The 22,992-nt window shown below is 39.5% G+C and overlaps 1 protein-coding gene across 1 annotated transcript in view; it reads right to left on the bottom strand.

Moving 5' to 3' along the window:
• Positions 1-2,593: 2,593 nt before the first annotated feature.
• Positions 2,594-22,992, bottom strand: part of NEB (nebulin) — a 201,702-nt gene continuing 181,303 nt past the window's right edge. The window contains exons 146-162 of the mRNA XM_078070777.1: positions 22,219-22,329; positions 21,405-21,509; positions 20,752-20,856; positions 19,244-19,348; positions 17,657-17,767; positions 17,126-17,236; positions 16,220-16,333; positions 15,376-15,480; positions 12,274-12,378; positions 11,617-11,721; positions 10,907-10,999; positions 9,777-9,869; positions 7,587-7,679; positions 6,982-7,074; positions 5,903-5,995; positions 4,093-4,185; positions 2,594-3,135 (exon numbers count right to left, since the gene is read on the bottom strand). Coding sequence (XP_077926903.1) covers positions 3,004-3,135; positions 4,093-4,185; positions 5,903-5,995; positions 6,982-7,074; positions 7,587-7,679; positions 9,777-9,869; positions 10,907-10,999; positions 11,617-11,721; positions 12,274-12,378; positions 15,376-15,480; positions 16,220-16,333; positions 17,126-17,236; positions 17,657-17,767; positions 19,244-19,348; positions 20,752-20,856; positions 21,405-21,509; positions 22,219-22,329 — 1,767 coding nt within the window. The 3' untranslated portion in view covers positions 2,594-3,003. The remainder of the gene's footprint in view (positions 3,136-4,092; positions 4,186-5,902; positions 5,996-6,981; positions 7,075-7,586; positions 7,680-9,776; positions 9,870-10,906; positions 11,000-11,616; positions 11,722-12,273; positions 12,379-15,375; positions 15,481-16,219; positions 16,334-17,125; positions 17,237-17,656; positions 17,768-19,243; positions 19,349-20,751; positions 20,857-21,404; positions 21,510-22,218; positions 22,330-22,992) is intronic.

Raw genomic sequence — 22,992 nt, forward strand, 5'->3', positions numbered from 1 at the left:
AGATAAAGCCATTAAAATGTTATTATATAAAGCACAAGATGAAGAAAGAATTAAATCAGGTTGAACTGGTGGGGTTGGTTTATCTTTTTTAAGTGGGTAAAGAAGAATTTTTAAAAATAAACGAAAGTTTTGGGAAAACTGTGAGATAAATTAGTGATATAACCATATTTGCCAGGCTTATTAAAAGTGTAACAATTTCTTTTTTCCTCTCCAAAATACCGAGCTAAAGTTTTCTTGATTGCGTTTGACTCTTTCCATCTCAGGAGTAAAGGGTGTAGGGGTCGCTTTCCCCAAGTTTTCTTTGTATAACACCTGTGAGATACAAAGTTGGACCCGAAAATCATGAAGAGGCAATATTCAGACTATTAAACATAATGCATTTGGGGGAGAAAACTCCATGTTTAATCTGTTACATGAATGAGAACAGCTCTCAAGAAGAAAGCTTAAAAAGTTAATGGCAATAGTAAGTGTAGTATATCATTTACAGGGAATTCTAAAAAACCGGCATTTTGCTTGTTTTTAACCTGGGATGGAGTTAGGAGCAGGCCAAACTGCAGGGGTTACTTTGCAAAATTAAAAGCACTTTCGTTTCTCAAGACAATACCGAGCTAATGTTCTCTTGATTGCGTTTAACTCTCTGCATCTCTGGCGTGACAGGGGTTGGGGTCGCTTTCCCCACATTTTCTTTGTACAAAACCTACGCGGGTTCAATGGATCCAAAAAGGCAAAAAGAAAAAAAAATTACAGTTACCAAAAGATTAAACGGAATAGATAATTTGTTATGAGGCTCAGGGTGCCAGACCATTTGGGCAATAAGGTTAGGTGGAAAGGAGTATGTTTCCAAACGAAGTTGAGTGTAGTTATAGCAAGACACACATTTCCAGGGTAGGACCGTGCCCTGAAATCCTGGCAGACTGCAAGACAGAACTTGCAGGGTGCCCAAAAGGGATGAGAGAAGGCCTTTATTTTACGTCTATGCATTTCAAGCACCAGACAGATCATCTTGTAACAGGACTTAGGGGAATGTGCTTGACTGACACCGAGAAGGTGGAGCTGCTCCCTATATGGCAGCAGGTGACTGGCCTGTCTTGCAGCACTTAAACTCATATAGACACATCCATAAAATTGTGGGCCCAAAACCAAAGATTCCTCCTACTCTTTTTCCCCTGCCATTATCTGTGCTCTGCCTCCTGCTTTAGTTCACCAAACTTATCAGTAAAGAAAAACGTTTTCAGCAATTATATCACTAGCATCATGATACATCCTTTACCTCAGTGTCTCCCTTCAGTGTCATTCATGGGGACACGGGAGGTTTGGGAAATGTCATTCAAGAGAAAGAATTCTGTTAAAGTAGTGGTTCTTAGAGTGGGGTCCCTGAACAGCAAGGTCAGCATCACCTGAGCACTTGCTAGAATTGCAAATCTTCTGGCCCCACACCAGACCTACAGAATGAGAAACTGTGGGGACAGCACCCAGCAGTCTAACAAATGCTCTGGGTGATTCTGATGCAGTGCTCTCTAGTGTTGGAGAAAGCTGCAGACAGCGCTGATGTGGAGGGCCACCAGGTTCTTCCTAACGGGAGCTAACATCTTCCCCATATAAATCCCAACCCCCTGGTAAATTATAAACATGTATCATGTCACAGAGCACAGGCTTACAGGAAGTGGTCTATAAAGTTAGCAGTTAGAGACCACGATGAAGACAAAAAAAAAAAAACAAAAAACTAAAGTTGGTAAAGCAAAAACAGTTCAAGTGACACTTCATTTTTAAGTAAATTGATAAATCATTTTCTGAAACTAGTGGATCTTAATTTTTTCATTTCTCTGAGCACAGTACCTCCAAACAATCACATGAGGAATTTGAGATTGTTAGAACTCGATTTTGTTGTTATCCAAGCAAACTAAAATAAATACCAAATGGAACAGAAATGTCATTATCCTTGGAGGAGAGGATCAGGGGTTATTTTTCCCCAAGGTCTCTTTGTCTAAATCTAACAGGGTAAGTTAGAACCTAAAGTCATAGGTGCAAAAACAGAACAAGATCACAACTCCAATTTTCCAGAAAGAGCTCTCATACCTATCATGCCACCCCCCAAATTTCAGGAGTATGTAAAATAGAGACCTTGAGGATAGCAGATAGAGAGTAAGTTCGGGGGCAGATGAGCGGAAGGACATTTTATTGGAAAATCTGTTACTTCCTGATATTAGAACTTTATAGATTAAAGCATTCTTGTTATTACGGGGTTAAAGCTAAGAGTAGCCTTCTAGGAGAGAAGGATAAATGAGATCAACAAAATTCACAAAATTTGTTTAAAAAGTAGGATTAATAAGTATTATTTTAAATCATTAAAGAAGTAGCTTTTTCTTTTCTTGCCAAAGTACCGAGCTAATATTTTCTTGATTGTGTTTGACTCTCTCCATCTCTGGAGTGACAGGTATAGGGGTTCCCTTGCCCATATTTTCTTTATACAACACCTGTGTGATGAGAAAGCATCCAGAAAAAAAAAAGTTAGGTAACATTTAATTTGTTGTAAGATTTTAAGTGTGAGTTCAACTTCCTTGTCACCAAATGACTCAGTAGTCCAGGGAGCCAGGAGTTACAGGTTGGCAAGCTGCCACAAACTACTTTAATGGTGGCCATGGTTGGGCTGGGAAGCAGAGTCTCTAGGCAGCAAGGACCTCAGCTGCTGGGGAACCGCTGACAGTTATTCATGTTATTTTGTCATTTCTAGGAGTACAGTGCCTCCCAACAATCACATGGGGGTTTGAGATTGTTAGAACTCAGTTTTGTTGTTATCCAAGCAAATTAAAAATATATATATTTTAAAATACCAGATGTAATCGCTATCAGAATTAACTAAAATGTTTTAAAAAGTTGAATCCATAGTAGTAACATAAAAATGCAAAAAGTACTGTCCTTTTGCTAAGTGAGGTATATTAGAAACAAAGGAAGGGTAGTGGGTTTTAAAAAGGAATAAATGTTAAGTATTATATAATTATGAGGTTAAGTGGCATCTTCTTTTTCCCTTTCTTTCCAAAATACCGAGCTAAGGTTTTCTTGATTGTGTTTGACTCTCTGCATCTCAGGAGTGATGGAGATTGGAATTCCTGTCCCCAGGTTTTCCTTGTATAGCACCTGTATGATAAGAAAGCATCCAGAACAAAAAGAGCGATCAACCACTTTCCCCTTTTGTGGAGAAGTGGGGAGAAGAAGGGCAAAGAGGAAGAGATAGGTAGGAGGAAGGGAAATACCAGAAGCTTCTAGATCCAACCTGTAGGAGCCTAAAGACATAAGTAAGGGAATGCAGGAAGGAGCAGCAAAAAACTGAGATAGGAAAGGAAAGTTTTGTTACTTTTGTTTGAATTAACCTCTGCAGCGCCGAGCAATAGTGCACCATGAAAGGGAACAATTAGTACCCCCCTCCCCCAGTTTGTTATGAGGAAGAGAAAGAATTAAAAAGGGTAAGAGACAAAAGGAGAACCAAGGAAGTTATTTTCGATTTGGAAATGTTATTAATAAACCATATAAGGATATTTGGGTTTTTATAAACATTGTATACATAAAGATACATGTGCACAAAACTTCTTTTGTTGACTTTCAAAAGAAGTCCAAGTATTTAATTTTTAGTTTGGGCGAACATATTGGGTGGAATTAATTATTTTTAAAGCAAATGGAGAGCAATGACAAGATGCAAAAAAAAGAAACTTCACAGTATCTGTACGAATACCAGGAGGGACAGAGAAGGTTAGAACAGGAAGTAAGCCAAGAGTCTGATCTTCGCTAAATACATTTTTGTAAGCTTTACATCCAGATCAGATTTGCCAAAGCAGGATAAATGTGGGTGCTTAGACACTAAGAAGGTTATGTTTTTAAAGGCTAGGATATACACTGAACACTTTTTTAAAAAAAAAAGTCAAATGATGGTATTAATGTTTAACCAAAATGGGGAAATGGATTCACAGGAGATGGCAGCATTAAGTTGTGAACAAGACATGTCAGAGTTTTTATTGGGATAAGCTGATTAGATTTAAAATATAGCCATTAATTTTTGGTTTAAAAATAGTTAAAGGGATTTTTTTTTCTTTTAAATACCGAACTAAAGTTCTCTTGATTGTGTTTGACTCTCTCCATCTCTGGAGTGATGGGAATTGGGATCCCTTTCCCGAGGTTTTCTTTATACAACACCTGTACAACACAAGAAAGCATCCAGAAAAAAACAACAGCAGTCCAAACAGCCCCTTCATCTGTCCTGTAGGGACCCTAATATGACACTACAGACATCAAACAGGAAAGACAAATTCACCAAGTCAACCTGTCTCTTCAAACACAGATCGGGATGACGATATGCTCCGTATTTCCTTAGCTAAAGTGCCAGTGTATTTGATATTCACCTTACTATTAACTCATTTATACTGAAGGTTTGTTTCCTGCGTTGGGAATTAAGGAAAAAACTACAATTTCATAAGAGCACTGAAGTGCTTAGTGTACAACAGAAAAATTATTTTTTAATTAGATTGGCAAATACTTATCTACATAGAACATCTGTTTTGCAGAATAACAGATATTTAAAACCCACCAAATCTATGCAGTATAGCAAGATTGGTCTTTGTTGAGTATATTCAAGTTGTGGAGGTGGTCAAGTCTGAAAGTTAATGTTTTAATACATAGTACTATTTATTTCCCATGGAATCTTAAAAGCTCTATGCACCCCCGGACAATTTTGCCTAAATGCAACTTGTGTAACAATGAATACAAATGGTTACTTAGGAAAAAAAAACTGTCCAGGATCATCAGGATCATTAAGATCTCAGATATAAATATCAATAATACTTACTCTAATATAGAAGAAAATAATTAACATACAATTTTGAAAATTAATGCAAACCTTAATTCTTCCAAAAGAAGAAATCATCATCAAAATCACCACCACCACCACCATCATCATCATCATCATCATCATCCCACAGGGAAAACAGTGAACATTCCAAAAAGTGATATTTACATTGACAATTTAACAAAGTTGAAAGGTTGTTAGTGAATAGTAATTAAAAACAAAGGAAAACAAAACAAAACAAAACCAAAAGACAGTGGGACCAAAGAAAGTTACTGTGGAAGAATCAAACTTCCTGAAAATATTTGAACTCACAATTAAAAACCACTTTGGATCAAACCTGCTCCGCCCCCTGCCCAAAAAAATCCAGCTAAATTTTACTATTGACATTTGATTTTCTATCTCAGGTATAAGTAACTCTTAAGATCCTTATACAGAAGTTTCACAGACTATTACAGAATTTTTCAACAATATTAATAAAATAAAAAGTAACATTAAATATAAATTTATGATCTGATTTGTATATTTAAAAGAAATCAGAAGGTCTGGATTTCTATTCATGGAATGGCTTGTTTAGCACCAATATCAAGACAAGGCTGCTTTGGGTTCCAACACTGAGCTACTTTCTTTTTCTGTCCTGTGTTTATCCAGACAGGATCTAGGTTAAGGCAACCACCATTCCCAATCAAGAGCCACTATTTCTACATGTGGCCTCGAGTACTGTGTCTTCGAGCTACGCTAACCCAGAAACATCTTAGAGAAGAAGAGTCCCAAGTAAATAATAGCTACAGTGTTTGGGTTTTTTGGACATCAGTGAACTTCAAAAGTCCCAGCAGCAACATAAAAGTTGAAAAGAGAAGGAAAGGAACCAATTAAAAGTTTTAAGGGACTATTACGGAAGATATAAAATGTTAGAATCAAATGGTAAGTAAATGACGTGGAAAACAGAATTCAGTTGACGAAATTTTAAAAATGTTAAATTGATTATTTTAAAGGGACTAATAGAAGTTTGTTTTTTAGAAAATTATTATTTTTTTAAATATGGAATTAAAGGAGCTTTCTCCTGAATACCGAGCTAAAGTTTTCTTGATTGCGTTTGACTCGCTCCATCTCAGGAGTGACAGGAATGGGGGTCCCCTTGCTCAAGTTCTCTTTGTACAAAATCTGTGTGCACAAAACCAACAGTCACATCAGCTTGGACCCATCTTTTAGGTAACCTGATCTTCAAAGCAGCCCCTAAAAGTATTTTCGTTTTCATAATGGCATAAAATAGGCCTAAACAACCTCAAGTAATAGAACAACTGTGACGTTTAGTCACACACAGGGCGATGTCTGTCTCTGAGTGGCAGTGATAAAGACGCAGTTGCCGGGCCACAGGCAGGAGTCACTTATTAATAGAGGTCTTCTCTCAAAGACAGAAGGATGAGACCTTATCAAAGAGTGTTCAAGTTAATTGAAATTAATATCCATAATGAGTTGTTGGTAACTCTAAATTAAGGAACCAGAGAGAGAAAGAGAGAGAGGTTTGGGGGAATAAAATAAATATTAATAGATACTAAAAGCTAAATAAACATTAGCTTTCAATGATCCTTAAATTATTCCAAAGGGAAGCTCATTTCTCTTACATGGTATACAAAAAACAGCTGAGCCACATTTCTGACTTAACTGTAAATTGCTCTGCCATCTCTTGAACGAAAATATTTAAGAATCACATTCTTTTACAAAAAGTTACAAGCACAAAAAATACATCAAACAGAGCCAGAATAAGCACAAATAAAATTCTAGTTAACATTGACCTTTTGAAGGGATGTTAGATTTTTACTTTTGACATGCGTCACAGCAGTTAGAAACACCTGCTGTTATTAAAGGAGGGTTTGAGGGGAAAAAAAACAAACACTGAATATTACGGGTTTTTAAGGAAAGTGATCTATCGTTATGTTTTAGGGAAAACAGTTAAAATTTCACACCAGAACTCAAGTAAATACTAAATTAGATTTGGGTTGAAAACTGAGGTAATATTTGGTATCATTATTTTCATTATATGAATTTAGTAATTTTACAGGAAAAAAAAATAATATGTTTGTCATGTGTTAAAAATATTATTTTAAATAAGAATTAAGGGATTTTATTTTTTGCCCCCTAAGAAATACCGAGCTAAAGTTCTCTTGATTGCGTTTGACTCTCTCCATCTCTGGAGTGATAGGTGTTGGGGTTCCTTTCCCCAAATTTTCTTTGTACAAAACCTGTGAGATACAAGAAAGTACCCAGAAGACATTCAAAACAGGCACAAAGATTAAGGAAGGGAGAAAATTAGGGGCAGGTAGTTTGTGTGAAGAGGGAGTCTTTTAGTGAGTAATATTTAGTAAGGATAATGCTTTTACTTTTTCTTCACAATTTTAATGATGAACTCTACCATGCTAATTCTGGGGATAAAAAAGTACAACACAAAGCACTGAGTTATAGGAAATGAGTATAATAATGAGGAATCTTGTGTTAATTCTACTTACAGTATTTCAGATCTAAGTTTTCACACTTGTCAGTCGCTAAAAATGTTAAAGTACCACCAGAAAAGCTAGTCACTTCTGTAAGTTCAGATGGTTTTGGTCAGGTAATAACACACACCCCTTCCTCCCCCCGCCCACACACATACACAGGATTGTTAAGATGTTACTTTTTAAAAAAGGATAATGAGTTATTCTGGTAGACTTTTAAAAGTAGGGAAATTGAGTTTCTAATTTGATATATTTGTAAATACCGAGCTAAAGTTCTCTTGATTGCGTTTGACTCTCTCAATCTCTGGAGTGACAGGGGTTGGAATGCCTGTTCCCAAGTTTTCTTTGTACATAACCTGTAGAAGATAATTAGAATCTAAGCCAAAAAGGTGAAATGACCATGAATCCTTTGGATTATAGCTACATCTGTGGGCTACGTGGTGGAAACTCCTAAAAACAATCTAGCTTTCAAGTATGAAACTCAAGGAAGAAGGCAAAGAAACTCCACAAATATTTATGTTCCCCCCTCAAAAATAACTTTACTACCCTTGAACACTTGGTACTAAATTATGCTTTTTCTGTTGTCAACACTTAGAACATTTCTAAAATGCATTAAAAAGTAATAAATTCAACAGTGAGAAAAATCGAACCACTTCATAACATTTAGTATTAGTAGGTCCACAGTAGATTTGTACTTAAATAGGTTACTTGGTTTAAAATTTTCTAATCATGGGATACTCTATTCCTTCAAGGTTGGGAATTCTGTTTTGTATTTTCTACTGAAAATTCCTAGGGGCCCCCTAGTCTGTAGGTACTCTTAATATAAGGAGACTTAAAAGTATATTTTTCAGAAAGAGCATCTTTCCTTGATATTTCTACTGATGGTTGTTGGATCATGTAAACTGGTGTTTTTCAAACTGAGGGAAGTCCCTATTTTTTAGGGTCGTATCAAAGGTCAATAAATTTTAATGAAAAGATTAAGGAACTTCCTGAACCTCTGGCCCCCTTCTTTTTCCTTCTTTCCCTTTAATGTTAAGACTTGTCAGCCTAAAGGAATGAATGAATTCTTTTTAAATAAATTGGTCAATGGTGTACTTGAGCATGGGGTGGGGAGCAACATGAACAACGCAGGGGGTTTAGGTCACAGATTAACTCCCCTAAACACTGACAAACTAGTGGTGATATCTTTGTTTTGCTGGGAAACTTTGAGGGATCTTTAAAAATCTACTGTTTTAGTACAAACTTGTGTTTCTTTACCCAGCAAGGCAGCAGAACCGAGATCATGGATAACAGAACAAAACATAATCAGAGAAAGACAGGAAGTTGCAATCAAAAGTGACTAAAAGAGTTTTCTTGATTTGTGGACACAAAACCCTAAATGAAATTTGTACCACAAGGAAGCCAGAGTATAAGCAAAGAGTGAAACAAGAAAGAGATCTAAATAATATGAGTAACGTTCAAGAGAAATACCACATGTCTCCTAATGGCAACAAAATGAGACTTGAGGCCTCCAGTGACCAGCAGAATCTCTAAGACCAAGGTCCTCACCTTTTATTGGCCATAAACTATTTCCCAAACTCCACAGGGTCTCTTGCTAGTAGCCAGCTATTTCTTAAAATGTGCTTATGGATGGGAAAGCTGAGTGTGAGTGAGTGAGTGAGTGTGTGTGTGTGTGTGTGTGTGTGTGTGTGTGTGCTGGGAGGTGGGGAGCAGAGGCTGGGCTAACCTGATAGAGGTCAGGAGAAACATATGCTTAACCTGATTATTTAAGGTGTGAGGGACACCCCCCCACACACACATCCACTATGCACAGGTGCCTGGAATTCCTCATAGAGAACATGCTTAATATAGAGTATGTCATTGTGGGTAGATTGTGGGACAGCGAGCACCTTAAACATACACCGCCTTTGCAAGACAGTAGAGGAAATTGGGCAAGAGATCTTGAAAGGGAGAGGAGAAGGCTGCAGAGACTTCACAAGTCAACCTAGAGTTTTCCTGGACAGGGGAGAATTGTCCTGAGATATACGTACATGCAAATATATACACTGGAGTAACACAAAATATTACATATGATATTATGTAATATATATGTATGTTATATATATATAATTGTGTACATTATATAAAATTAAAATTTATATGCCAATTATCTAATATATAATTACATAATATATAATATTTTGTGTTATTTTTATATCTTTTAACTCAAGATCATTCTGATAACCTTATTACTACCGTTGGCACTTTTTACTCTAGGAACTGCAGGCATGATCATTAGTCAAGAAGCCAAGTCCCTTCTGCTCCTTGATGGTGTGAAGACAGAGGTTTCTTATCTAGGATGGAGAGAGGTTTACACCATTCCTAAGGCCTGGGAAGAAGGGCTGACAGAGAGCTAGGGAGCAATTGGGAGGTGGCTGGTTGCACAAATGCGTGCTGAGCACATGGGCCATTACCGAGCTAATGTGCTTCTGTGTCTCCTTGACACGTTTTACTTCAGGCAGGTCAGGAATTGGGATTCCTTGTCCAATGGCTTCCTTATACTTCACCTGCAGGTATAAAAATGGGAACATGTGCATGTGTTTGGTTAGGAGCTCTGCAGTTTGTAAAGTCACAATTTAAATAATACAAACTCTATACTTAGTGTGCACAGGGCTCCATTTTGACACTAGGTCAGAGGACAATGCTTGGTCTCTCTCCTGTCCGTTCGGGGTGGAGCAGAGGGGGAGTCCGTACTCAGACTGCAGCCCCTCACCTTTCCTGTGCACTCAGATGTTGTTATACCCAACAGTTCGTTTGGCTAGGACAAATACATTCACAACATATACCCAGGAAGGTCGAATTTTCGACTTTAACATATTCTATTTTCTTTCAAGTGACAAGGAGTCTCTCCTTGACTAAACTTCAGTCAGGGTCCTCTGAATCTTCTTCCCAAATAGGCCTCAACTTTCGGATTTCCGAGTCTATCTTTGTATCGCCTGATTTTAGCAAGGATCCTGCTAAGTCAGTTTAGCCAGAATCCCCCTACCCTTGGCATGTCTTCACCCTTGATATCTGACCAAATTCCCTACCCCACCAGCCCCACCAGGCAACATCTGGTCACCCTGGCCTGCCACCAGCAAAAATCATGTTAGGTAGGTTCAGCCAGAACCTCCTTTACCCCTGACATTTTCTCAAATTTTCTATCCTCCCCCTGCCTCTTTATCCACCCTGCCCCTGCCCCGATTATAAACCCTTACTTTTCCTTGCAATTCCTTTGGAATTGAGCCCAGTTTCATACTGAGATCTCTTTCCCCTATTGCAACAGTCCTGCATAAAATCTGTTTTGACCGCTTGAACCACGGTCCAGCTCTGGTTTGCTCTGACATCGGCCTCTCGGTTTCCCACAGGTAACCTCCCCTCCTGCCACCTGCTCTGGCTGCACTGATTGGGGGATGGCCCTCACCACAGGCACCTACTTCAGCAGCTTCAGCTGCTTCTGGAGACAACAATTTTGAGTGCAGCTCAGCCCTCAAAGTAAATTATCCAAGGAAGGCAGAAAACGCAGCGGATGAGTCTCTGGTAGGGGGGCGGGGGGTGTCTTTACCGAGCTAATGTGGTCCTGTGTTTGCTTCACTCTCAGCATCTCAGGGGTCTTTCCGATTGCCGTTCCCGGCGAGACGTCCTCTTTATATAAAACCTGGGGCATTCAGAATCAGGACAACGTTACACAGAAGAAAGGAAAGCCCAGCAATTCCTGGAGGAAGACTAGGAAACATGGCTTCTGTGAAAACAAGACACTAGAGAATGTTCTTAGCCATGTGCCGGAGGATCTGACGTCTTCCACGTCAGCATCATTAACTCCAACCATATGTACAACACGGACAACTCTCCAGATCTTGAGATTTAATATTATCATAATGTATTAATACAGGATGAGAAAAACCGGGACGATGGTGATTTGAAAAGACCTCTCCCATATGAAACACAAAATCCATTAAAGAAATGTGAAGTCAGTTATTCTAGGGAAGGATAGTAAAAGAAATCACAATGTCAAAAAGAAATCCATCTTCACGGAGCAAGACAACACATGTTACTGCTCTGGGATTAAAAAAATTAAAAAGAAAAGTTACTTTGTTAGCAGATTTAAGGTGTTATTTCAAATGGCGTCTGGAGTGATGTTTTTAGAGCAAAGCATGGGAAATTTTAACAAATAACCACAAGTATTAACTGGGGAGGTTAGATGTTAATTGTCTGAATCAAGATGAGGCTAGCATATTTTTAAAGAGGAGAATGGAAAATAAATAGTAAATATACCGAGCTGAAATTCTTTTGATTTTCTTTAACACGTAGTATTTCTGGCGTGTCTCGAACAACTGTAATTTTTCCTTTACTGTTTTTAAGGTCACACTGGTATTGGAGCTATGAAGAAAGAGTAAACATCTTGTTAAGATATCGACATTTTAAAATATATTTTAAATTGTCTCTATTGTGCAAGGGAAGTTAAAATCCAAATTAAGATAAAAACCAAATGTCTGTGCCACAATAATCATCGTCTGATAGCCGAAGGGAAACTCTTTAATAAGAATTTTGTAAAAAAAAATTTTTTTTTAAAACCCTAAAAAATGGTAACGTGTCAAGTTAGATTTTTTTTTAAAAAAATGCATCCCTTCCTGAATTAATTTTGAAATATCAGATGTCACCACTAATGGAAGATGGAGATAGTTCACATACGGTGACAAGAAGCCACTGACAAAGTTAGCAGTGGGTCTTCTAGGCTATGATTTGGGGAATACAAGGTGATCTTGGAGAAGAACGGAGCACATGTTTCCTGGGCCACAGGTGGGAGTTGGGGAGGGCTGCCCCACCGCCCCCTGCAGAGGGGAGGCCCAGTGTGTATGCCCGGAGGCAGCCACCGTGCCCACCTTATCCCAGGGATCAGTGGGCTGTGTGTTAGAGTCAGTAAAAACTTACAAGGCTGAAGTTCTTTTGGTTCTCCCGGACTCTCTGTATCTCTGGGGTGTCCAAAACAGTCTCATAATAGGACATGCATTTCTCTGCATCTTCCTTGTACTTTTTCTGAGAATAGATTCCAAGAAATAAGGACGGTGAACACCACAGGGAAATGGGCCAGTGGGACCTACCACCGCCGTTCCTGCTCAGCAGAAGGAAAGTCCTTTGTAGTTTTCGGACTGTTCGTGGACGTTAGGGGGTTGTAAAGCAGAGCCCTCTCTTGGTCAATGAGCTCCATGTCTTTTCTTTCTGGGAGAACTGAGCATGGGCATTTAATAAAACCCACTGTCATGGCAAAGAGCGCAGGAGGAGGCCCCTGCTGGCTGGTCCACACAGAGGAAGGTGACAGACAACCAGGCTCCGGGCGATGGGGTGTCTACTGTGAACGGGATGGGGCCATTTAGCCAGGAGCCAGACGACCACCAGGCAGGGAGAGAAAAGCAGGGGGGTGAAGAGCCATCAGCAGGCCGTGTAAAGCTGGCCTTCACCGGTGACGAGGCGATTTTCACTGAGCTCTGCACAGGTTGGGGGTTCCTGCTACAGGCCCGGCAGGGAGGTGCCGCAGCACCGGAGGCCCCTCTAAACAGACCTGGGGCCGCCATTATGCCCGACTGACCAGCCATGGCTCTGGGCCAGCCGTCCCCGTTCTCGGGCTTTCCTGCCCCTGCCCGCAGAGGCCGCCTGCAGGCAAACAGGGTTGAGCAATGGAATGTAGAAAAGCCCATGAGGCGACCCACCTCAAAATATCCGTGAGCCCTAACTGACCAATGGATGACTTCCAACGAGGCGCAGTTATCAAACGGGGAGGATTCCGTACGTCGCCATCCCTTCCCATCCTCCCCCTTTGAAAGCAGTCCCCGGCCACTACCTCCTTGCAGACTGCCTCTCTGCCGTCCTGCCCTCCGCCCCCGGCACTGTAGGCCCCAAACTTCTACCTCCTTTGTTCTGCCTCAGGTGAGTTTTTTCACCGCCAGCGCCACCAGCTTCCACCTGATCGTGGTCCCCCATCCAATTGAGAGACACCCCATTTAGGCACCACTCTGCCTAGCCTCTGGCTGAAGACTGTGCACAAAGGTCTGCTCTTCCTCCCAACACCTGGGCCACTGGTCCCGAGACTGAGCTGTTCACTTCCCTTAATCTTTGCAGCACACTTCCTCCACCTTTGGGCCAGATTTTTTTTTTTATTGCTTGTCACCGAGTCCTTTCACTTTTCTCTCCAGCTTTATTTAGCTCCAGTTTCTCCCACTTTTTAGGGAAGTCTGGGTGTGGAGGGCTGAGGAAAGGCTAGCTACTTTTGCAAGGGGATAAAACTATTCTTTCTACATCTCTTTCATCTAAACTGTATTACACACAAATTACAAATTACATTTATGTGTTGAAAGATTTAATCTCCTCAAAGGCAACAAAGAAGCCGTTTTAACCAGTAAGAGATTTTCAGCCTAGACTTTGAACAGGAAGCCAGTTAAAACAAAGATTTCTGGAAGGAAAGAGCAGTTCACCACCTTCCTAGTTCAGGAAAAAGTCACCTGAATGACTCCTCTTAGTTATGCAAATGTAAGGCAAACAGTTCCATGGTCCTGGGAAAGCAGTAAGACCTGTCCTCCTTTTTTTTTTCTTTTCTTTTCTTTTCCTTTTGTTTTCTTAAGGTTAAGCAAAAGCCGCTGCCATAACTGGTTTGCTGAGCTAGTGCTAGTCACTAAGAGCAGTGGTTAGTCTGTACTTGGAACTTGGGGGTGTTCCGAGAGTGAAGAGTCCCAGAACCCTGGCATTAGGAAGTACGTAGTATATTACCCTGAATTTGTAGGTCCATTCACACTGCTCGCATTAACCCCCAGTATGAGACTCAGAAGTTATAAAATACATACTTTTCACTGGCAACCGAGAAGCAATTTTGTAGAAAGCACCAGCACTGCTACACCACTCAAAGGTAAATACTAATCTAAATTGGGAAGGAAGAAATCTGCCTGGCCATATCTTAGGCCTTGAGGAACGAGGCTGAGGAAACCTCCAAGGGGACAGAGAAAGTGGCTTAATTCTTCCCTTGAACAAGCCTGCGCTCTGAGGTTTTCCTTAAAGATTAGCAATGGGAAAGGCTCAAGGTTCTATGGCTGGCAAGCCCTCACAGCCTCAAGAATGTTGGCGTCCTTCAGTGAACACAACATGGTAGTCTGGGGCCCAGATAATTCTGGTAATAAAATGCTTCCCCATCCACCCCCAAAAAGATTCATTTCTCCCATTTGAATATATCTGTTTCTTAAATAAACCATTCTCCAGTGATAACTATTTTTTTCATGTCTAATTTTAGGATATAAAATTATACATTGCTAACGAAGGACTTAAACCCATGATTCCCCTGACCCAACTGGCCATTGAGAGATCGCCTGTGAATATTAAAAAAACAAAAACAAAGAAGCAAACAAACAAATAAAAACAGATTTCCAGGGACTACATCAGGCTTACTAGCTTCAAAATTCCAGGGTGGGGCCAGGAAACCTACACTCCCAGGTGTTTATAAAGCACAGCCTGGTCGGGTCACTATGGCTTTATAACTCACTGCTCAGAAGACAATTTGGAGCTACTTAAATAAATTGCAGATCTCTGATACCACCGAAGATTAAAGCAAACGGGTACATCCTGCTGTGTAAAGGACATCATACTTTCCCTCATTTCTCAGTTATCCCTCACAGAGGAAGCAGGGCTAGATCGCGTGGCTGCTGTGGATGACATAGGTCAATCTAGTTAAGAAGATTATGGACTGTCTACTTTGTTCCTTCCTGATTTGCACATACAATTTACATCCACATTATAGGAGATTTTACAGGTAAAATACTGATTCATTAACACAGATGCTACCATGTAAGCGTTCTTCAGTACCTTAAAGTTCCCTCATATAATCTGTCTTAATTCTGATACAGAAACCTCACCTCTGACCCAAACTTGCATCACAGATGAATCCCTTCTCTGTTACTGGGCAAAACTGTGATTTGAAAGAGCCTACTTAGGTATTAATGGAAAGACTTCATGATTGGGGTCTATGTGTGATATTGCGATGAATGTCCTTACCTGGCTTGAAAGGTTCTTGACTTGCTGGGCATGAATGATCTCCGGAGTATCAACCACAGAAGTGAAATTGGCTTTTTCCATTTCTGCTAATTGCTTATACTTAATCTGCAAAAGAACACCCAACACTTGGGTGAATGTTTATAATGTACATATTTGTTGATTTCATTTGATTACGAGGTGGTCAATATTTCTTTCCCAAAAAGATTCATTCATTTGAGACTCAACATATATTTTTTCCTCTTGTGTTTATAGCTTTATACTAAAGAGTGAGATTCAGAAAGGTTGAGTCCTAGTTGTTGAAAGACTTACTATCTAGTTGGGCACGGGGGCTGGGAAGGGGAGAAGTAGTGGGAAAGGAGCAAGATAATCAACACCTATTAAGGTATGGATTGTTCACATATTAAGAGCTGGGAGCAGAACAAATAAGCAAAAGATAATGCGAGATGTTAAAAACTACCTTTTAAATTTAGGTCTTGGAAGAAGGGAAAGAAAGAACTCCCAAAATGTTCTAAGCAAGGAATTCTCGGTGCCGAATGGGGGTGGGGGTGGGTATTGACTAAGAAACAAGACCAGGATGTCCGAATCTGTCCTAGCTTCAAGCTCTCCAACTTCTCCCCTTTGCTCTGAATGTCCTCTGTGGCTATAGACTCAGAAAGACAAATGAAAAGGCGGCAGGACGAAGTGTCTGTGCTCTTTCTATCAGAATGGCTTCCACCAGGCAGATGTTTAAAAATGCCACTACAGACATAGGACTGTTAATCAACCAAGTAAGATAACAGAAGGACAACACTGTGTCCTTGTAATCACAACTAAATTAAGGTTGACATGGAATAGTAGCACTGACCTGACTGGCAATATCAGTAGCATTCTTGGCCCTCATGAAGTCGGGGGTTTCATTGGCCATGGCATTCAGGCCTCTTCCTTTGACTTCCAACTCCAAGTCTCTCTTATATTCTTTCTGTAGTAGCATTAAAACAAGAGTTACCTAACTTACGTGACGAGGCAGTCAATGTACAGAGTGACGGTAAATCCACATACTATACCACTATTCGGTTGCTAGTGTTCACCTTTGCTATTCCCTGTGGTCAGATGCAGTGGTGGCCACTGAAACCTGTTTTAGGAAACTGTTCTACTTGTGTCCACATGTGAGGCTTCCTTTTGACCACTTTTAGCATTCTCTACTTAGAAAATCAAAGTAAAAAGGGCATTTTAAATCTGGTTTGCTACATAACTAGTACTGAACTTAGGTGCATAACACTCCAATGTGATGTTGTAATTTAAATGAGCACACCAAATGGATCATGGTTAAATCAAATACTATTAGATAAATAACAGATTACGAAAGCCACTGGATACAAACCATAGTATCGACTCATCGGAAATCGAGATATATATATATGTATATATATGTATATATACATATATATATAATTTTTTAAAGATTTTATTTATTTATTTGACAGAGAGAGATACAGCGAGAGGGAACACAAGCAGGGGGAGTGGGAGAGGGAGACGCAGGCTTCCCGCGGAGCAGGGAACCCGATGCGGGGCTCGATCCCAGGATCCTGGGATTACGACCTGAGCTGAAGGCAGATGCTTAACGACTGAGCCACCCAGGCACACCGAGATATATTTTATTTAACAGTTAATAACCATGTTGGATACGGAATTTGAAATTCAAACCTCTCTCTTTCTTCTCTTTTTTTTTTGTTGTAACTTGGCTAGGGAGGAGAAGACGCTGTGGGCCTACCTCGTTGAGAATTTGAGTGGCGTTCTTTGCTCTTAGCATGTCAGGCGTGTCTTCCATTTCACTGAGACCCTTCCCACGAATGCTTTCCTCTAGATCTTTCCTGTATTCTTTCTATATCACAAAATAAAAGCAACAACACTGACAAGAAAGCCTGGATCGTTCCTCTTAGGTGAAGAGCCAAACCAAACAAGCAAACAAAGACCAAAAAAAAAAAACAAAAACAAAACCTCCAATTTTAAGTAGTTACAGCTTAGTGATTAAAGATATGATAAAGGCAGGGTATAAGCTTCATCAGTTAATATTAAATATCAGATAAGAAACTAGTACATTTCATTAGGTATTCAAGTAAAAAATGAGAAGAATTAACGTGGGTAAGAGATTAGGTGGTAATACCAAACACACGTGAACCCAACTTGAAACCCGCTAAAGTTAGATAGATGGTGATGAAAATGGTAGAAGGAACACACTGATGAGTGTCATTAGTGCAATTATTGGGATCAAGAGCGATAACAAAGACCAAGTGGACGCTACCTCGCTGGCTATTTTGGTTGCATATTTGACATGTAATAAAGCTGGCGTGACCTCCAGGCCCGTCAGGTTTCTGCCTTTAATGGACTCTTCATAATCTCTCTTATATTCTTTCTAATGTGAGTAGTAAGGAAACACAAATTAAAAAAAGGATCTTTATTACAACTTATTTCTCACACCTAGGAAGAAAAAAAAATCACAACACTGTCCTTCCATGTATGACCCCTTAACTGGATCATAGTTTAGCTAATGGTCACACATTTGAAAGGTGTCTGGTTGTTCTGGAAATATTTTGTCTACAACATATGGCCTCAAGGAGACTCAGAATTTGAGAAGCCTGTTGGGCTCCTCATTCATATGTCCAGCACTGTAACTGAGGCTGCCCCACCATCTGCCTCGCAGCAGGGAAGGACAGCGGAAGGGGAAGGACACGTGTGCCACCGAGACTCTGAATCCACTGTCATCTCTCCTGAGGCAACAAGATTTTGCTTCTGAATTAAAAGTAAGGGGAAAATAACAACACAGAGGAAGAAGAGCCTGAGGGCACAAAATGCAAATTTGGCCCTTTTCATAATCATGACTTATTATTTTTAATCTCCGAATAGATAAGGTAGACAATGAGACACAGAGAAATCCTAAGATTTTGTCCTCCACTGAGTCACAAGCTCCCTCATCTCCTCTCTAATCCCTGGACTAAGCTGTCTCATTGGGAGACTTGGAATAAATGCTGGAACTCCATTTTTATAATTTTTAATTTTGATAGAATTTTAAATTTACAGAAAAGTTGTAAGACTAGTACAAGGAACTTCCATAGCCCCTTTACCCAAATTCACCAATTGTATGAAGTTATGTCAAACGTTTGATTATTTGGCCTTCTTTACACCAGAAAGCTCCACAGAGTGCTACTTTATTAACAACCATTTAGGTGCCTCAGCGCAGTAGGTAGCACGTCGGTCTCATATTAACAACCATTTATCTTTACGGTTGGAGATATGCCGTATGGGGGAGAGGTAAAAAGCAACCCAAAATAAGTCTGTTTCCCAGTGAAAACTTCCTAAAATTCAAAATAAGATTCCATTCTTCTCTGCTGTTGGTTAAAAAGGAAAAAAACAAATTTTTTTAGATGCTTGTGCTTACATTTCTAAATTTCTAAATAGGAAATATGGCATCTTGACATCTGATGTTTTGATAAACATCTTGATCTCATGACTCTTTTGTTTAGCCTGGGGCTTCCTATTAGGAGCATTCCAAAGCCAGTGGTGGTTCTGTGCAGAGGGAACTTTTCATTCATCAAAGAAAAATTCATATAACATTCAATATAATTTGTTTCAGTTAAAGTTAAGAATAGTTTGCTATGTTCTAATGCTACAAAAGAATTGAAATAAAACATATATGATTAAGTATTTACTATTTGGAGCATTTAGTATAACTGAACCATAACATTTCAGAGATGGAAACATTTTAGTGACCACATGTGAAAAAGTTCCATTACCTACAACTTTTGGGTAACAGAAGGCTGGGTACGTGTGTGGGCAGAGCTTGTCTTTAACAGCTTGATGGCACGTTTGTGGTGTGTTTTGTAGGACTTACCCCACTTTGCATCTGCTGAGACTCTTTGGCAGTGATATATGTTGGGGTTTCAAAGTCCAACATGGGCTTTCCTCGTTCCTTTTCATACTTTTCTTTGTATTTCACCTAGTGATGAAAAGCCTTATTAGATAGATCTCCTCTGGTCAATTCCCAGACAGAGACCAGTGTAGGGATAGTATTTTTTAACTGATACATCAGTCCACATGGATGGCATCTCATTGCCACTCAAAACAGGTTCTTATGTTTCAGATCTAGCACCTTTTTGTTGTTGCCTGAGAGAAAACACCCTTACTGTCGGCAAGGCAGAATTAGGATTTGTGTTCAATTTAAGAAGACAAAAGAATCACTGCAGAAGAATCAGCTGAGAGAAAGGCCGAGGCAAGGAAATGCATGGGGAACGTCCCCCGTCAGAGAAGGTCGGCCAAGATCAGATAGGCCTAGAGGTGAGCACTGTAACCACAGCATCTGTCAATGTTTCTGAGAAATATCTCCAGTTTTTCTTTTATGAAGAATTTTATCGGAGACCTGGGGTCTCGATTCAAGAGATAACACACACAACTTTCTTTATATGTCATGAACTGGATATAGGTCATAATCGGTCACATATTCAATGCAGCCAATATAAATTCATATAAAAATGAGAAAGTTTACATGTGGACTGACTTACTAAGAAATCTGACGTTCTCAAAAGAGCCCTAGTGCTATTTTACAAATACAATGTCGTCATCATTACAAATACAATGTTCCAATCCAATGGAGGATGTGGACATGCGATTAAGAGTGGGGGCAGCCCACAGATACTCAGAAATGGAAAGTCAGAGAGGCAGAGGCCCTGTTCACACAGCATCTTCATAGCAATGCTCAATCTTAGCAATCTTGCTGAAAATAGAAACCTGGGGGCACGGGCTGCTTCACAGATGACAGGAAGACACTTCTAGTAATTTAGCCCTCTCGGTTAATGCCCAACAGGGGACCTAAATAATTCTGGATTTGTGACGTAGGAAGTCATGTGATAGCAAACTCCTTCTCTGAGTCCTTTCTTTGGAGAATCTTAATTATTTTATAAATTTTCAATTCCTTAAATACCCACAGATACTTCAATGGTAGATTTAATCATGTTACTTTTCTGCTCAAAATCCTCCAAAGGCTCTCTATCATCATTGCAACATTTCCTAAGTGGGGGTGCAGACTCATGAGGGCACACTGGGGTCATCGTATTGGGACTGTCCCCCTTGTAACATAATCTTTGTGCTTCCAGCCCGTCAGTGATCTGAGTAACACACATTGCATGTATAGACACTATTTCTCCAATACGTGTTGATGCTGTGATACTTAGCATAAAATTTTGTTTCAAAATGCTGCTAACTTCCAAGCTCCCCTATATCTTTGGACATTTTCCTCCAGCAATGGTTGCTAAAACTATAACTACCATTCTGAGGGGGAATTCATGAACGTTTGTGACACTGTAGCTGAACGTGCTTCAGGGAAAAAAGTCTTGATTGACTTACTATACTCTGTAACTCTGTGGCCTCCTTTAGATGAAGCTGCTCCAGATTATCAGGTATTGTGTGGTAGTGGCCTTTACTCTTCTCATAGTTCTTCTTGTACTGGTACTGAGGGGAAGATGGCAAAAAGGCACATGGATGGAAAAGCTGCTCAGCATTTCTATTTTTCCTTTTTAGGTTAGATATTTACACAGCAGCATCGTCAAGACCAAGCTAAGAGCAGCAAACACTAAGTGGGGGGTTACGCGAATGTGTCAAAGGAGGAAGATCCACATCCAGTACTGCCCAGCTGATACACGATGGCCAACACTTAGGTTATATGGCGTATTCAAAGAGGTTGGAAAAGTGAAAAGTGAAAGAAATTACTCCAAACCATGATTCTCTGTCCTTAGAAGCAGGGAAGGACTTAGTTAATTGGAAAATAAAAAGTTTAAATATTCTAAGAATAAAAGCTTTTTTACATTCTGAGAGGTGTCACAATCCGTGGAGAGTTGATAGACTAATGCTGTAATTTGGAAGGATAATTTCACACAAAAGAGCTTTCTAATAAATCTAGCATCCCGGAAGCAGAGAAGGAGATGTATGTGAGCTCAGCAAAGGAATTCCGCTGCAAACAGGTGAAACATGCTGTTTCTATAGCAAATGACTGAGCTTACAGAACTGGCAAGGTGGCTTGTATTCAGCACATGATTCATTATCAAAGATTCCTTCATATCAGTCACAGGCTTGTGAAGTTTCTTCAGGTCAGCTTTATATTTAACCTGCATGTGAAGGGGGAAGAACAAAATCACATAAACAGGAACTGGAAGACAGTACTAATGGAAGCCATGGAAAGATATCCCATCCGGAAACAAATTCTGGAGCTGGTGATGAAAATCCACACACCTCATTCACAGTGGCTAAAAAGTGGAAACAACTCAAGTGTTCATCAACAGATGAATGGAGAAGTAAAATGTGGTGTATACACACAATGGGATATGATTTAGTCATAAGAAGAAATGCAATTCTGACAAATGCTACAACATGGATGAACCTTGAAAACATGATGCTAAGTGAAATAAGCCAGACAAAAAAAGGGACAAATATTGTATGATACCATTTATATAAGTTTCTCTAGTAGGCAAATTCACAGGGACAGAAAATAGATTATAGAGGTTACCAGAGGCTAGGGGGAGAGAGGAATGGAGTTATGGCTTAATGGTTGTACAATTTCTGTTTGGGGCAATGGAAATAATAGTGGTAGCTGGACAATATTGTGAATGTAATCAATGCCACTCAACTGTACATTTCATTTATTTACTTATTTATTTAAGCAATCTCTACACCCGTGGGGCTCGAACTTACAATGCTGAGATCAAGAGTCGTATGCTCTTCTGAGCCAGCCAGGTGCCCCTCAAATGTACATTTAAAAATAGCTAAACCGGCAAATTTCATGTTATATATTTTGCCACAATTAAAAAAAAAACATACCTCACTTGCGAGACTGTTAGCATCTTTCATGACTTTGTAGAGCTGGCTGTCTTTTGGATTGAATTTCGGTGTTTTGCCCTTCTCTTTGTCGAAATTTTCTCGGTATTTAACCTAAGAGCAAATGCGAAATTCCAAATTATTTCTGAACATCAATTAATTTGAAAACTAAGAAATGGAGGAAATATAAATACAAAAGAATAGGTTATATATAAAGTGATCATATAACTTATTATCCGCACTAGGACACTTTTAACAGTAAAGAAGAGCACAACCAATGTTATGTTGGGGCAACAGGCAGTCAAGGGTAAGACTGAGTGCTATAGTATTGCCTCACTCATTTTTATATTATCCAGAAGTAGGAAAAATAATCACCTCTTTTTAATGTAAAACAAAACTAAGTGGAAAAAGGCTAAAGGCTTCAGGCTCCATTCAGTGATCTAGTGGAGCCTTCTGACCCTAGGAACCACCAAAACCAAAAGCATTTTAGGTCGACTGTAAGGAGTTCAAAGAGGCGGTGTAAATGGTCCAGAAGAGGGAGACATAGGAATCTGTTAATTAGGAGAATTTATTGTAATTTTAAAATAGTACTTGGCTATATCATTTTGATTTTTTCAAACTTGGCAAAAAATGGCATTTCTGAGTAAAAAAAGAACAGAGTGTGGGGGGGCAAGACCCTCAATATGATTTTAGGCTAGAAGAAAGAAGTGAGATATTTTGCAATAACGACAAAAATAAGATTAAGTATACTTTTAGGATACATAAAAGTAAAAAAAT

This window comes from Halichoerus grypus, chromosome 4 (assembly GCF_964656455.1).
Source record: "Halichoerus grypus chromosome 4, mHalGry1.hap1.1, whole genome shotgun sequence".
Lineage (NCBI taxonomy): Eukaryota > Metazoa > Chordata > Mammalia > Carnivora > Phocidae > Halichoerus > Halichoerus grypus.